This window comes from Phanerochaete carnosa (assembly GCF_000300595.1).
Source record: "Phanerochaete carnosa HHB-10118-sp unplaced genomic scaffold PHACAscaffold_4, whole genome shotgun sequence".
Classification (NCBI taxonomy): Eukaryota; Fungi; Basidiomycota; class Agaricomycetes; order Polyporales; family Phanerochaetaceae; genus Phanerochaete; species Phanerochaete carnosa.
Window position 1 is genome coordinate 1054236 of NW_006767631.1, and position 15219 is coordinate 1069454.

Sequence of the window (15219 nt, forward strand, 5' to 3'; positions counted from 1 at the left end):
AGGTGGCAGACACATGCGACACAGAAAAAGATCGTTCACCCAGCCAGGAAAACAATCAGTAGTACATGAATTCGGGCCAAGCTGTGCGTACACGTACATACAATACACCAATCGCCACTTCCGTCTAAGTCACTCTCATTGACGAACACGCACGACCTTTCTCTTGCCCTTCCCCCCACCTCCAAGGGCATTTGCCATGGGGTCCGGAGCGCTCATGCCAGCCTTAACGGTCTCCACGAGGATTCCGGACACGAGAGCTGGAGAATACGGCGATACGCGATTTGGCAGCGGGGGATGCGGCGCCGGAGGTAGAGGTAATATTTGGCTACCTGACCTGGGAAGTGACGCTGCGGCCGGCGAGAGCGTCGTGCCTGCGGTCGTACCCTTCCCGACGGTCTTGCTCGCGGGCTGCTTACCCTTCGACGGCGTGGGGGCCGGAGCGGGCTCCGCGGGCATGTCACTCGCGAAGCTGTACGGGAGCTTGGGGACGTGATCCGGCTTCTGCATCTGTATCTGCATAGATATCAACTCGAGCAGCTGTTTCTCTGCAGAAGTGAGGGTGCGGCGGCGCCTTCAGCAGTGGCGTCGTGCGGGCGGGCAAACAAGGAGCACGCACTCGTCTTGATACTGGGGTTCATCAGCCGCCCATCCTTCTTCCACTGCACGCGCACCCGCCCGGGGTTCTCCCAGTCGCGCGGGTGCGCCTTCTGGCCCTCGTGTAGCACGCCGAGTCCAAGTCGGCTTGCCGCCTCGGCGATGTCCCTGCTGAGCGGCCACCAGACCGCCTTCTGTCGCGCGATGCGCCGTTCACCCGTACCATATGGACGCTTGGCGTCAATGTAGATGGGGTAGATGCACGTCCATCTGCAGCTTCCGCGCTCAGCGTTATGCATCGCTCTGCATGGACAGGATAACGCACTTCAGATAGGCCCCGTCCTTTGGCATGTTCGGGGCGGCGGCGGCTGGTGCAAATCCCCCTGCCGCCTCTCGCTGCTGGAAGTGCGCATACGAGGGTGTGGCGGGGCCCGCCTCAGAACCACCATCCTCGTCGTCTGAGAGAGCCTCAAGGATGGCGCCTTGTGCGCCAGTGTTGGGCAGCACCCGGTTTGGGAGGGGGAGGTCTGTATCGTCGTCAAAATCTTCGACAACTACGGCGCGGCGGGACATGGTCGGTGCAGAGTCCGGTGTTGGGTGTCGAGTCGTGGGAGGACCGAGTGTAAGTTAAGGCGGCTCGCCAAGAACAATTTTGTTCGGTTGATGAGTCGGAGTTTTCCGCAAGCGTGATCTTTCACGACGAACCCGACCGGACTTGCAGTCACGAAATTGTCTCGTTTCTGTGTCCCTCTCCAGAATCTCTCAGACGACTTGGCGAATGCGGCTACCATAACTGTTGGCCCTTTGCCATCATCATTGTCGGAGGCAGTGTGCAAGATGCAGCTGAATACTCTTGTAATGTGAGTTGCGTACACTACACTCCATACATCACTCTAAAGTCAGAGAATAGCTTACTCTACCAACTAGTAATATACCTGACATGTGTGTTTGCCCAAACGGAAATTCCTTCAAATAATGGCAGTCAGCTCATCTGCGTACCGTTCGGGACATGTGAGCCATGTCCCGAGAGTGCCGTACGTGGTCCTTTCCTGCGTCCAAACTTGCTGACCGACGCTCCATACTACTAGTTACACCAGCCATTCTGCCAGCCGTTTGGGAATCGCAGGCTTATGCATTGCATCTCCGCACCGTCTTCGTCCCCGAACTCAAACGCACATCCTCCACAACAAGACTCGCGCCCGCCGTCATACTCGCAGCATGATTCGACTCAACCACCACCACCTCTGCATGACCATGCTCCATTCGACGCCCATCGTGGAGGAGAGACCCCAGCGTGGGAGTCTTGCGGACGCATTGTGCCGAAGGAGCGAGGCGACTTTTACGAGTTCTTGGCTTGCAACTTGGGCATTGCCCTCGTGGCTATAGGAGCAGTGTTCGTGCGTTCGAAAAGGCTTCAAGCTATGCACGCAAGGCAGCTGGCTGTGAGGATTGGCCTTGTGAGGCCGACTCCTGGAGGATGGGGTGAGGGGTGAACAGGTCAAGTGAGCCGATCCCACACCTTCATCATGATGTTTCTTTGCCTAATCATGTGTAGATTGCTCATCGTCGCGATACCCTTTAGAATTCATTTGATTTTTCTCATCTATCCCGAGATTTGAAGACGAAACAAAGTCTGCAGCTGCAGTTCATAGTCGACCCCCTAACGCCTGAGATTGAGCGTGTCCAGTGATAGCAAGCGGTTACTCTGGCCCAGGTGGAGAGCGGAAGTGTTTCCCGAGCCCTTCGGCTCACACCGACATCGGCATCGCGGCGAGACAGCGGCCCCATAGATTCTCTGTCTGACCAAGTGTCCAGCGACAGGGCTATGCATGCTTTCTACGACATCGTAATCACACCTAGATGCTTATTCCTCACTCCCAATAGACAATTTAACTGTGGCCGCGGGGATCAGCACATCCATGTCTGTGCAAGAGCATGGTTTCGCGTGGTGCCGGACGAGGCCCCGGGGCAAACCTGCAGACGTCATGTCTGCCTCTTCATCATCAACTATACCTCATCCTCTTGCAGGACAAGATGATCTGTACCCTCCTACCCTCCTCTACCAAGACCGAGCGCCGACGGCAGGAGCTGTACGCGGCTGGCAGATACCTCTGGCCCTTTCGGAGACGACACTTCCGGTAAATCTTGGCTCTGGTGATCGTTGTCATCGAACCGTGTTACCGTATAGGCCTGTCGGTAACACCGTACCCTGCGGCATTGGCGTGTATATATGGTAAATTAGATCTTGCTTTCGAGTGATTACTGAGGTTGACTGACATCCGACTATAGCCAAGCCTAATTTATAGCAGAAACGATCTTCATTGTCTGCGCAGCCAAGATATCGATTTCACGCATTATCTACGCTTGCCGTCGACATAGAAACGTGTCTTGCAGCTTAGACCACCTGCGAAGCGTACATAGAAATCAGAGAACAGCACAGGTCCCACATAAGCTCGGCTACTGACGCACCATCTCCCAACGGCCGACATATCCGCGGTTTACACTGTACGTATCCCATTGTTTTGATTCTAGCCCACTAATGAAGGTACTATGTGAGGTAGACTATTCCTGGACTCTTCGTTCAAGACGATCCGGAGACCGTCGGCTCTGCAATCGGAGCAGTGCGTACGTCTACCTATCCTAGACCGAAGCAAAGCGGCGTGCTCGTGAGGAATCTATTTTCGGCTGCGACTCGGTGACTATAAGAACTCGAATGTGATTGCTGCTTTGAAACGGTACATGCACCGCTTCTACGATCTGCGAGATCGGCAATACCTCAGTCCATGTCGCAGATCTGCGGAATGTGTGTTCATGCACCTTCCCGTGCTCCACATTTCACGGCAGGAGAGCAGCTCGAGACACAGGGGACAGAACCGACTGGAGGTCGTCTATGGTACACGCAAACTTGAAGAGGTGGGACCCCCGAGTCCAAAGAATTGAGCCCGATCGAACTCGAGTTCTCCAAGCACGGGGCCACAAATGACATATGATAGCTCCAAGCCACTCGTCATCTCGTCACCCTAAGCCGTCTGGTAGCCCGTGCCAATTATCCCTGAAAAGCCCTGAAACCGGTACCAATGCGAGAGTCGTTAAGCTTATGTGACGGCGTCTAAAGGCCCACGATCCTATATATGGCCCTCAGGTTGTTCAGTTGATTCAACGCTCTCCCACTCCCGTGTCTGCCTTTGCAAACCGGGTTTGCACGCTTCGGTTGCTCACCGGAGTTCACGGGTATGATACACCAGGGGTAAGTGTGCCGACGTTGCCTTGCCGGTAGATCGCCGTTGTCGTCCGTGGACCGTCATATAAACCTCGACGCACCGGGCCGCGCGACGATACGCAACGATGACCTGGGGCCTGCCCTCAGAGCTGGTCGACATCATCATCCACCACTGCCATAATGACCCTGCCACTTTGGCCACATGTGCTCTTGTGCAAAAGTCATGGGTTCCTCGAGCCCGGTACCACTTTTGGCGCGAGCTGCACCTGACGTGCACGAAGGAGGAGCTGGAGAAGGTGGGAAGCATGCTCGACGAGTCGCCCGATATCGCGTTCTACGTTCGCGACGTTATCCTCTCTCAGAATAAGGGCGAGGCATGCCAATCTCACGACTTCCATCTCCTGCGCTCCGCACTGTACATCCTCGCCCGCTTCCCCTCCTTGACCTCTGTCAAGTTCGACGGTCTCTGGTTCGGCGCGCCGAAAGACAGCGAGAACGCACCGCACCGCCTCACATTCCCCACCGTCTACCGCCTCTGTGTTAGCAACTGCACCTTCGACGCCTTCGACGATGTCCAGCAGCTCTGCGCTGCTTTCCCTGCCCTCTCCCGCCTCCAGTTCGACGGTGTCTGGTGTGGCCACTGGGCCGCAGATCGAGGCTTTGCAAGCGGCAACAAACGGCGCGCAAAGCCTCTCATGCTGCGCGAGCTCGACCTTGGCAGCTGTTTCTCGCGCGACTGCGTGATCGACTGGCTGCTCGCAACGCTTCCTGGGCCATCCATCGGATGCCTCCGTCTTCCGCTCGTGAGCGCTTCCGACACCCGCCTGCGCGAGTTGCTGCAGTTTGTCGGCCCATCGCTGCACCATCTTGAGCTTGGCCCGCCGAGTTCGTCCACCGCTCACCGCAGGAGAAGTGAGTTGGACATTATCCGCCATATCCCTCGCGCTGACATCCCGTATTACTTGCAGCTGGTGTTCAAGAAAAGCCTCTTACGACGTACCTTGACATGTCGCACAACACGGGGTTGCACACCATACAGTTGGGTGTGCCCACATACCGCGATGCGGCGTACATCTCGCTTTGGCTCAAGACCATTCTCGGTCAGATCGCCTCGCCGCTTCAAGAAGTGCGCTTCGCGATCTACCCCGTCCTCATGGGCGACGCTCCGGACGCAAATGACATGCTTCGCGCTTTTGCGTGGAAGGACATCGCATCCATTCTGCAAAACTCGCAGTTTGCGAAGCTCAAACGGGTTGTATTCGTCTCCGCGAGGTCGAAGGATTACTTGAACGTACCCGGGGCATTCGTCGCGCTACAACCGCTCCTGCGCAAGATCATGGTGCCTGAATTTGTTCCGTTGGCGAAGCAGGGAGTCGAGATTGCTTTCGAAGGCGCGTGAGGGCAGTGGTGTATCGGTCTCAGATCTTCCGGATTCGAAGGGATTGTGTATAGTATATTCGCTCGGTTTTCAATGATATCGCATCCGATGTACTCCGCCGAGGGTTAGCATCGAACGAAATGCTCCGCCATCACCCAATTGCCCCAGCGCCACAAAGATTGCTTTCGCGCCTGGTGGCCGCCCGCAACGTGTAACTGCCCTTTCTGGTTCATGGAAAATCCACCCTCCTGCTGCGCGCACAGCGAGCATTCTAGCTCAGGTCCGCAGGATTTTGCGCGAATGGGACTGTCCAGCCTCCATCACCGCCTTCAAGTTGCAGCCAGCATGTTGATGGAGGACGCTTGTGTCACCTTCTGCTCTGCCATCTTCGGTGCGTGCTTTGGGGTTTTGCCAGGGCCTTGGTTCTGTGCTTGAGTGATTTTCTCTCGGCTCGTCAGTTGTTTGCCTAATCTGGGGACCAGGACATTCCTGCCTCGGGCACACCGGCATGCGCCTATACTAGTGCACAAGTGGCGAGGACACAGACGAGAACGTGGACGAGGACGAAGGCAGCACCCCGGGCAGCATATTGAGACTTCCCTGATAACAGACAGTTTCGTGAGGTAGACAGCTCGCAGCTGTCGTGATGGCCTTCGTTTAAGAGCCTGTTCACCCGTAGTATCGTTTAAAGTAAGCCTCCGAATCAGTGCGGGGCGCATCGCACCCCCGGGATAAATGTCACCCCAATATCTCAGCTGTCCGCCATCTATCTACGATATTTACAGGAAATCAAAGAACACGCCCGCTCTCGAACAACAGGTACCGGCACAGAATCATGCTTCCTGTATTGAATCACAGTAAGCTAGCGCGCATTGTGGATGTGTAGATGAGACGCACTTCGTACTCACCAGCTTGCCCTCAGGGTTATACTCAGATCGGCGAACCACTGCGAAACGTCGTACTGTACTAGTAGCGTGAGGATTTTATGTGAGTGCCAAACGACCCGTAACAAATGTTCGGACCTGCGATAAAGCGTTTCCCTTAAGATCCACCTTCCCATCGAAAAGTGGATTCGACATCCAGCACTAACAAAGGTGTATCGATGGCCTGGCTTGAGCATCGAGAGGGATGAGACAAGGGGCTCTTTAATATGAAAATATTTGTATTTCGGAATATAAATCGCTACTCCTTTCTGTACCGGGCATTCACTCGTCAGACACTCAGGCTACTATAGTACAAACAACGCAAAAGTTGCGGTATAGATCTAAAGCGGACGACCATGTGAGTAGAAATGAGAAAGAGAAGAGCACTTCCTAAGATCAAATACACCACAAATATGCCCATCTATACTGTTACATCCTCACGAGCCGCATTGAACTGTGAGCGCACGCGCACCTCAGCTGCAGGTATGGACATGGCGTCGGCGAACTCCCTAGTGAACGCCTTCGAGCCCCGAGATTCGGCCTTGATCTTGCATACGGCCTGGAAGCAGACCTTGAATGCAACCTTAGGTTTGATTGAATACAGGCAGGATGCCTTCAGCTTGTCCAGGTTCCCGAGCATCGCAAGAGCCTCGCAGCCTACTGGCGTCTCCATGTAGTGCCGCGCGAGCCCATCGACCTGAACCTGGACCTTCTTCTTCGCTTCACTCTTCTGGGCCTTGGTCGCGTACTGGCTGCCGCGGTACGATGGACCCCAGATGGCACCCCACGTCCTGCTGATCTCGCGCATGGCCGTCTCGAGCCGGCCCACCTCAGTGCAGAGTGCCTCCGAGAGGAGCCCCGCCTGCCGGGCATTGCAAATCTCGGTCCAGGGACGTTCAATGTCCGGGTCAGGCTTGTCCTCCATGAGCTTAAGGTTCGTCCCGATGCTATCGTACTTGGCGAGCAGCTCTCTTTGGATTGACGACCCGGCGCGGAGGAGCTTGTCGAGGACGAACGGGCCAAGGGCATGATCGCGCCGTGGCCCATTGCCCGTGCCTCCAAGGCACTCGGGCTTGGCGAAGCCAAACCGGCCATTGTCAGCCTTCACCACCTCGGGCTTGACGGCCAGTCCGGACTTGCGCGAATCAAGCACGGTCGTAAACCTGGTGAGGAGGTCAGCGGAGAGGCCAGGTATGGGGGAGAATGAAGACGCACATGAATGCGAGCCGGATCGTGTCCGGGTGCGCGTACCCATACCTGTACATCGCATTCTCGTTGTACCAGGAGTACTTGCCTGTCTTGGATTCCGTAAGTCCAATGAGGAGGTGCCGGCGGAGAATGCGCGACGCGTCTGCGGGGCGGTCGGACATCATCCTCACTACAGAAGCAACAGTCGGGATCTTGTCCTGAGACTCGAAGTACTTTTCCAAGAAGTTTGGCGGCTCGGCAGTGAATACAGGCTGCCTGAAGTCACCGACGATCTGTGGGTCGAAGATGCAGGTAGCGACATCTGGACGTATAGTGTGGTTAAATGGGAGGAAAATGCGGCATGCCAAGCGTCATACCTCCATCATAATCTGCGGGCAGGGCAGAGAGTGAGTCTCGGATACTATTCCTCAGAGAAAATTTTCGCCTACCTCCACCGGCCAACAAACTTGCTAGAGATCGTCTGCCCTTGGTCGGCAAGATAATCACGTCGAGGTAGTCGGCGTACTCCGGTCGACAGACAGCCCGCACTTTTTGCACATCGGACGGAACTCGGGCAGGGTTGCGGTAGATCTGACAATATCTCAGCCTTGTTTTCGCCGATCAAAGGTACTAACAACCCACCAGCACGTCACCGACAACCGACTTCGGATTTAGGTGCTCGCATGCATCCTTGAGATCCTGAGAGGACTTGAAGTGGATCTCGTCTTCCTCGAGCAGGCCGTATGGGTCTGTAAAAGAGACTATCAGTGCCATGCTTCGAAATCTTTGAGAGGCGATAGCTTACCTGGGACGATGAACGCCTCCGCAGACTCCGGCACAATAATGTGATAGTCCTTTATGTAGGACTCCATCACAATCTTGAGCAGAGTCTTCAGTTCGTTGTATAGATGGATATCCGTTAAAGGCGAGAATCCCGCCTGTATACGCTCGAGGATCCCCTCACCGATAGCAGGAGGCGGGGCATCAGTGTCGGGCTTGGTCGGCTCATCTATAACAGCATCCCCATTGTCCACCTCGAAGGGCAACGGCGCCGCATCGTCCTCGCCGTCAGACTCGTCCTCGTTGTGACGACGAGTCAGACCGAGGGCGCGCTGTATGCCGGCGGCCGTGCGACGCAAGCGCTGGAACGATGTCCCGGACGCCTTGTTGACGGCGTGCCAGAGGAGGGGCATCGCGCTCGCGCCCTGCCACTGCGTGAGGCCCTCGACCTCTGCCTTCAGGCCGCCCTCCATGAGCGCCGTGAGGATCTTCGTGGGAACACCGTTGTGCGCGAGATTGACGATCGTCAGGCGCGATAGGCGCGCGGGCACGGTCGAACGCGAGGGCATGACGAGGTCGAAGATGAGGTGCGCGCGATGCAGCGTCGCGAGCGACTCCGCGTTGTACTCGCGCACCAAACGGATTTTCCGCTGCGACGGCCGGATCCAGATGCGTGGCTCCGCGGTTGGCGCACGGTCATCCGGATGCAGCAGCCAGACTCCCTTTGACCCCAGGATACGTCCCTGTACGGCGGTGGGCGGAGAACCGGAGCCAATCCACTTGCCTACGCGCATGAGCGCAGCGCCGTTCATGAAGCCACAGCCGTCAGTGAAGATTTTCTCAGGTGGAACTTTACCGCCCGTGTGAGGTGCCTCTGTGGGATGGCTGAGTATGAGCGGGGACGATAGGTACATGGAGCGCGGCGAACCTATATCGTTTATCATATAGATATTTCTTGGATCGAACTCAAGAACTGGGGAGGATGTGGAGAGTGCGAGATCGGATCGGGCCGCATACTTGCTCAAGTTCTGGACGCAACACGGTCAAGACATCGCAAGTTTTGAGTGTGAAGACTAGCGCACCTGCTTATCATTAAGATCCAACGGATTGTACCATTCGATGAGCTTCTCGAGGGAGTATCGCAGGTGGTCACCCTTCTTGCGATCAGCCGTGCGCTCGAAGTCTTCGTCCGTCTCGACCAGATAGATCTTCTGGTCTTTAACGGCGAAGGACACGAACACGCGCCCGCACAAGACAAACTTGTGGCTCAAGAAGTCCTTCAGCGCGTCCATCTCCTTCTGTTCGTACAGCGCCTCCTTAGGGATTTTGACGTGAAGCACGCGATGTGATCCAAGGAACCGAGCAAGCCGGTGGGAACGGCCAACTTTCTGCATGGCGCCGAGTTGGAGGTAATATTTGTGCTGCTGCGCATCCTTCTCGATGCGCGCGAGCTGCTGCACGCGTCCTCCGTACCAGTTTTTCTCACCTTCCCAGTCGCCCAGGAGGCCCAGTCCATGACCCTTCCCTTCCAAGAGGGCTTTCTGTTCGCGAGACAACTCTTCCCTGTTCTGCCCGTCAGATGCAATAAGGTCAAATAACAGAGTCGGTCGCGTACCAGATGTCCCGATTCAGCCCAATTATGTGTTTTCCCATCACATTCTGGACACACCGAGGATTGGTGCCCTTCGCGAGGACGCCAATCTTGTCACGAGTAACTTCCGCCCAGGTCCAATGATTGTTGCTCACTCCGCGGGCGAGTTCATACTGGATCGCCCACGGAATATTGGCATCATCCAGCATCTGCTGAACTTGGGGGTCGTGAGCAATGTGAACGTAGTCTTCAGGTGCCGTGGAAGACGGTGGCGACGGCGGGGAGCTAGAACGGACGATGAGCTTTGGTGAATGGTTTGTGTAATTCCACATACCTCGGGTTTGGCATCGAGTTGCTCCGGAGAACCGGCTGGGGGGATGGAGAAAAGGGTGCTGCAAAAGGAGCAGGCATTGTCGACGCGCGCGCAAGCGGTTGTCCGGACCGTCGTGAAGGTGTGTTGGCTCCAGATGTGGATGGAGAGAGAGATTTTCTATCAACTAGGTTAACTCCCTCTAGGGTATTGGGTTTTCTAGTGCTTACGCAGTTGGCGAGCCTTGGGACATGACTACCTCACTATGTGCTTGTTAGTATGAAAGACACCAAGGCGTGAGAGCACGCACAGCCATTTATTCCTCTCGGCTCTCTTTTCGGGCGTTATGGGGGTAGAGGCTGAGAAATCTGGCGGAGAGGTCGTTGAACGACGACTAGCGAAGGGAGAAGCAGGCGGTGCGCTGTGATCGTCTCTGATGTCTAACCTGGGAAGGTCTCGGGTCGGTTGATCGACGTTCCTTGCCTGATCGTAATCTTCGTTGTCGCTTTCTGTATCGAAGTCATTGTTGTCACCGGATTGCGCTGTAGAAACTACGCGTGAGCAGTGATTCCAGCTTTGCGCAGAGTCACATACCCCTCCTACGTGCTGCAGAGTTTGTTGATAAGTCGGACATAGAGAGTGCTCCGAGCCACTCTCGAAGTACTCACAGGATGTCATGGACGCAGTATTCGGGTTCGTCGTCGTGGTGTTACTGTGAGATCGGCCCTACGAACTCATCGAACTCGTTTCGCATCGCGAGAACAAAGAAGACTCACGATGTGCGCGCTGCCATTTGATGAATCTGAAGCATTGATGGTGAGCCAGTAAAGCACTGTTGAATCGTCGCGTCGAGCTCACTCGGTCTAGCGTACGGCCCTCCATGTCTTCTAGTCTGGTAGAAAGCCAAGGTCAGATGGAGAGCTTTGAGGAGTAACGCTACGGCTCATACTTGCGGCGGCACACTTGGTACTTGGCCTGGCATATGAGGCTATCGATCAGTTGGATCAACAAGGACCAACAACATCCGGTATGCACCTATCGTCTCCTCGTCGCTCGACTCGTACTGCTGCGGCCCGTCGCTGAAATCCATGAACTCCTCGTCTGACGATGAAGAATCAGCGTAACTTGCAAAGCCCCGCCTTGGCACCATGGTAACGACGACGGAGGTGGGAAAGGCGGCAGTGTCGACCTGACAGTGACAGTGACGCAGGGCAGACTGATATACGACCTCGTGCAGCGGGATCCCACAGACCCCCCAAGTAAAGAATCGGATCGATCCCCTCTGTCTCAGGGCCTTTTATCAGTGCAGCATCGCCGAGGGACGTGAAGAAGACGAATCGAGCTGCGCTGTCCCTTCAAAGCAGCACGGCGCCAAAGCTTCGGCTTCATGGTTCGTTCAGGCAAGAGAGTGCCAGAAGTAAGTCGACGTTGTCACGCGGAGCAGGGTTCGGACTGATACTTGCAGGATTACTGGCACAGTGAACCGAAGGAAGATGCAATTCGGAAGCAGCGAGATGAACGCAAGGATCGGTATTGATGCGGGCGTCTGTAGGCAGTCGGGGAAAGTCCGACAAGGCCTGATAAGGCAATGATGCGCCCTATACGTCGTCCCGAAATCTCCGCTATTCCTTCTTCTTGCGCGACACGGGCAACCACGTCGGAAGCAGGAGAGTTCATACATCGTTATCCGCTCGACTCCATGCATTCGACCTCATGTGGCGAAGCTTTTCGGAGCCGTGCCCGAAGCTATGCCATTTAGGAACCTCTTACGGAGCGGCGAGTTGCTCAAATGCAAATGAAATGAAACGTTAGCATTAAAAGCCATGATGGGTGACGACAATTTGTTTGCCGGTCATTAAGCCGTCTTATAACTTGAGTACTAGGTCCACCGACATATATAGGGCCCGCCGCTCGCCCTTCGTTCGATTTGCGGACAGAATGGTTCCCCCACTCCCCCAGGAGCTCTTGGACTACATTTTAGACCACCTCCACGACGACAAACACGCGCTCAAATGCTGCTCTACAGCCTGCCTCTCCCTCTTACCGACTTCCTCGTTCCATCTCTTTCAGGAAGTCGCTCTGGGCAGACGACTCTGTGCGCCGACCTCGGAGGTGCTCCGACGTTTCGCCCGTGCTGTCGAAAAATCCCCCAGACTGCGTACTCATACGCGTGGTCTATCGCTTTCCCCACCTCTCCGCACACGTAGATCGCAAGGCGCGAGCCTCGGTATCGATCTCCACGTCCTTCGTGACACCTTAGAGCAGCTGCCCAGCCTCCGGACTATCGATTTGAGATATGTGCAGATACTACCGCATGGACCTGTCCAATCGCTATCGCACCCAAGTCTCAGGAAGGTGGTCCTTGGGACGCTGCACCATCCAGAGCCCTCTAGGCTTCGGGATATATTGCCGCTGTTGTTCGGCGTCCGGCTCGGTACTCTCGTGCTCTTCGGCCAATGGGCTGAAGATTCCGATCCAGTCCAATACCAAACTCTCTCCCTTATCCGTGTGTCGTGCCTGTCATTCCAGGAACGGAATGCAGACAATAGTGGATCCTGCCTTGCCGCACTACGCCTGTCCACGGACCCTGGTTCGCTCCGAGAGCTCCGCATAGCGCTGGAGAGTCTCGCAACTGCCCATCACGTCAACAGCCTTGTCCGACAAGGTTCTCCGAACCTGCGTGCGCTGCACTTTGATCTGACGGAGCTGCGGCTGTCATGTATAGGTACGCCATCTGCCCGTGCCTGCTTCCGGCGTACGCTGACTATGGCTAGGAGGAGGCACCGTCCCGTCTATTGCGGCCATCTCCGAATGTGCTAGCCTACAAGGTATCTCCTTCAAGCTGACCATGTGCTCACGGGACGCGCATCATGCTCTTATGAGCACCATGGCCTGGTCGTTCGTCTTACAAGTTCTGTCGCACGCGCCACCGACTATCCGGAAAGTCGTTTTCAGCATGGAGGCATGTCCTAGATTCCACAGCCAGTGTGTTCCTGAGACACGCGACGAGACCCATTCTCTCCGGCTATCTCGTCTCCAAACTCTACTCGGCAGGTTGCTCGGCCTTGTGTCCGTGACGCTTGAACTGGTCCCCTTAGGGTTTTCACACGAGCCGTTGATTGAAGAGATGCGGCATGCTTTGAAGTGGGTAAAGTCTGCACATAGTACCAAGTACGAGGTGTCTGTACGTTAGGCACCTGGCCCGGCGAAGATGGTGGGTATTGCTTCTGGATGTCCGCCGCGATTTGCCGCGCCACGAAGTTGATGGCGCATCACAGATCGTCGGACGCTGCCGAGAACATGTGAGGTCATACCATTGCGTGAGAATTGGTTGCAACCTACCCTGTTCACGACACTCACCATGACCTCTCAGCAGACTGTTATTCGTGAAGTAAGTCATCAAACACAACAGAATATATATTCTAGCCCCATATTTAGACAATATCCTGCAGGTAGTCAAGGATATCTGGACGTTTTCTTGCCCGTTCTCGCGCTTCGGTTTTGTCCCTGTTGGAGGAAGGTCGACCGCAATCAAGCTATCCTCTGGCGACGTCTGGGTCCTAGCTTCAACACCTCTAAATGATGCGACCAAGTCGAAACTAAGCGAACTCGGTCCCGTGAAGTACATCGTCAGTGCTGACGCAGTTCACCATCTGTTCCTCGGTGAGGCATTGTCGCATCAGAATGTTGCGAGGCACGCTAACCACTTCAAATATACAGGCGAATTTAAGAAAGAGTATCCCTCGGCTAAGCTGATTGCTCCAGAGGAGGCCATCAAGAAGAAGACGGAGGAGGGGCTGACCTTCGACGGTTGTGAGTGCAATTATATATTGCCGCGTCATGAGCTAACTGCCGCTCTCAAGCCTGGGGAAAGGATCCAGAAGATACCACATACGGATTTGAACATGATGTATGCCATCTCTCTGCGTTGTTGGCAGAACCTGAGCTGATTTACCATGCGTCTGACAGATCCAGCATCGGTAAATTAAACACCTTCCGTCGGCGCTCACTCCCGTTGTATCTCTTCGGTGCTGAATAGATGTTTCAGATATTTTTCGGGACATCAGAACAAGGAGGTCGTCTTTTTCCACCCTTCCTCAAAAACGCTGATTGAAGCCGACCTTCTCTTCAACCTACCTGCGAATGAGCAAGTAAGCGCCACACTATACGAGTACTAGAATGCGCTCATGACCTCGCGCCTGCCAGTATTCCAAGTCGTCGTCTTCTGGGCGTATACCGCTGCTAGGAAACATGATTCATCCATGGCACGGTCTCCACAAGAAGCTCGCTTGGGCGGCGGGGGTCGACAAAGCGTCCGTACACATCTCTTGCGTCCCGTTCTGTGCTTACTTCTCGTAATAACTTTAGTGCTATGAAGAGAGACTGCAAAGCCATCGCCGATTGGGATTTCAAGAGGATTATCCCATGCCATGGTGTAAGCAGCAGTGCATCTTTGATGCTCACGTTACTGAGATCAGACGCTGTTAGGATGTAATCGAGGAAAGAGGAAAAGATGCTTTCATGGAGGCGTTTAAGGCTTTCTTGGACTAAACCTGCGCATTTTCTGATACTTTCCAGCTTGTGATGATGGACAGGACGTTCTTGGCTTCGACAAACGCGTGTTTCGCGTACGACTATGTTGATACCGTGTAGGATATTTAATCTGAACCAGCGGATTGAAGACTCGTCTACAGCGGGCTACGGCATGTTCTTGGGATTCCTCTTCTTTTCGTCCTCCGTCCATGGTAACAACGCATGTCCTGTGGATCTTGGGAGATCATGAGAGCGCGCATCTTAAAACCCTCCGCTTGCGTTGGAAACGCACCAAAACGTCTTGTTTTGGGTTATCGGTCGCTGACCGGCACTTACTAGCACGTGTTTGGCGTGCCTAGTGGCGCCCTCGCACAGCTCTCCCAGACATGCTGCCTCCAGCCGCTGTGCGCTCACCAAAAACACAAGGCTATGGAGCGACAACGGCAAGGTCCTGCAGCTATAAGCTTTCTCCCAGGGTGCGCCCATTCTGCCATCTGTCCTCTGTTTCTCCCTTACATTCATCATGTCTAGCAGCCCTATCTTCTGCAAGGTCTGCAATAACCAGAGATTCAAGAGCGAGTCTGCGTACCAGCAGCACGTGCGCGACAGCACGTCGCACCGCGAGCGACTGCGCCAGCAGGTCGTGTGCACCGCGTGCGGCGGGAAGATCTTCAAGGACGCGGCCGCGTACAACAACCATGC

The 15219-nt window shown here is 55.1% G+C and overlaps 7 protein-coding genes across 7 annotated transcripts; 5 read left to right on the top strand and 2 right to left on the bottom strand.

Annotated features, from left to right (window-relative positions):
- Positions 1-76: 76 nt before the first annotated feature.
- PHACADRAFT_253679 (uncharacterized protein) lies at positions 77-1173 on the bottom strand. The gene is made up of 3 exons (XM_007394292.1): positions 920-1173; positions 617-864; positions 77-545 (listed from the first exon to the last, which is right to left on the bottom strand). The coding sequence occupies exons 1-3, from the start codon at positions 1165-1167 to the stop codon at positions 136-138; spliced, it is 906 nt and encodes a 301-aa protein (XP_007394354.1). The 5' UTR covers positions 1168-1173; the 3' UTR covers positions 77-135.
- A 404-nt stretch (positions 1174-1577) lies between these two features.
- PHACADRAFT_92789 (uncharacterized protein) lies at positions 1578-2087 on the top strand (the record flags this gene model as incomplete). Its single annotated transcript, XM_007394293.1, has 2 exons — positions 1578-1628; positions 1683-2087. Coding segments are annotated over 2 exons (456 nt in total), but the record flags the coding sequence as incomplete, so codon positions are not given.
- Positions 2088-3927: 1840 nt separating this feature from the next.
- Positions 3928-4170, top strand: PHACADRAFT_58578 (uncharacterized protein; the record flags this gene model as incomplete). Its single annotated transcript, XM_007394294.1, has 1 exon — positions 3928-4170. A coding segment is annotated over one exon (243 nt), but the record flags the coding sequence as incomplete, so codon positions are not given.
- A 588-nt stretch (positions 4171-4758) lies between these two features.
- On the top strand, positions 4759-5356 carry PHACADRAFT_253681 (uncharacterized protein). The gene has a single exon (XM_007394295.1). It carries the CDS (start codon positions 4821-4823, stop codon positions 5211-5213), a length of 393 nt encoding a protein of 130 aa, XP_007394357.1. The 5' UTR covers positions 4759-4820; the 3' UTR covers positions 5214-5356.
- A 968-nt stretch (positions 5357-6324) lies between these two features.
- PHACADRAFT_118286 (uncharacterized protein) lies at positions 6325-9982 on the bottom strand. The gene is made up of 9 exons (XM_007394296.1): positions 9683-9982; positions 9166-9651; positions 9012-9111; positions 8109-8957; positions 7946-8052; positions 7753-7894; positions 7681-7692; positions 7367-7625; positions 6325-7278 (listed from the first exon to the last, which is right to left on the bottom strand). The coding sequence occupies exons 1-9, from the start codon at positions 9881-9883 to the stop codon at positions 6537-6539; spliced, it is 2898 nt and encodes a 965-aa protein (XP_007394358.1). The 5' UTR covers positions 9884-9982; the 3' UTR covers positions 6325-6536.
- A 1940-nt stretch (positions 9983-11922) lies between these two features.
- PHACADRAFT_183163 (uncharacterized protein) lies at positions 11923-13168 on the top strand (the record flags this gene model as incomplete). The annotated part of the gene is made up of 2 exons (XM_007394297.1): positions 11923-12709; positions 12759-13168. Coding segments are annotated over 2 exons (1197 nt in total), but the record flags the coding sequence as incomplete, so codon positions are not given.
- Positions 13169-13345: 177 nt separating this feature from the next.
- PHACADRAFT_160039 (uncharacterized protein) lies at positions 13346-14535 on the top strand (the record flags this gene model as incomplete). The annotated part of the gene is made up of 8 exons (XM_007394298.1): positions 13346-13375; positions 13437-13647; positions 13705-13797; positions 13848-13911; positions 14033-14135; positions 14191-14297; positions 14353-14419; positions 14473-14535. 8 exons carry the CDS (start codon positions 13346-13348, stop codon positions 14533-14535), a joined length of 738 nt encoding a protein of 245 aa, XP_007394360.1.
- Between the last annotated feature and the right edge of the window lie 684 nt (positions 14536-15219).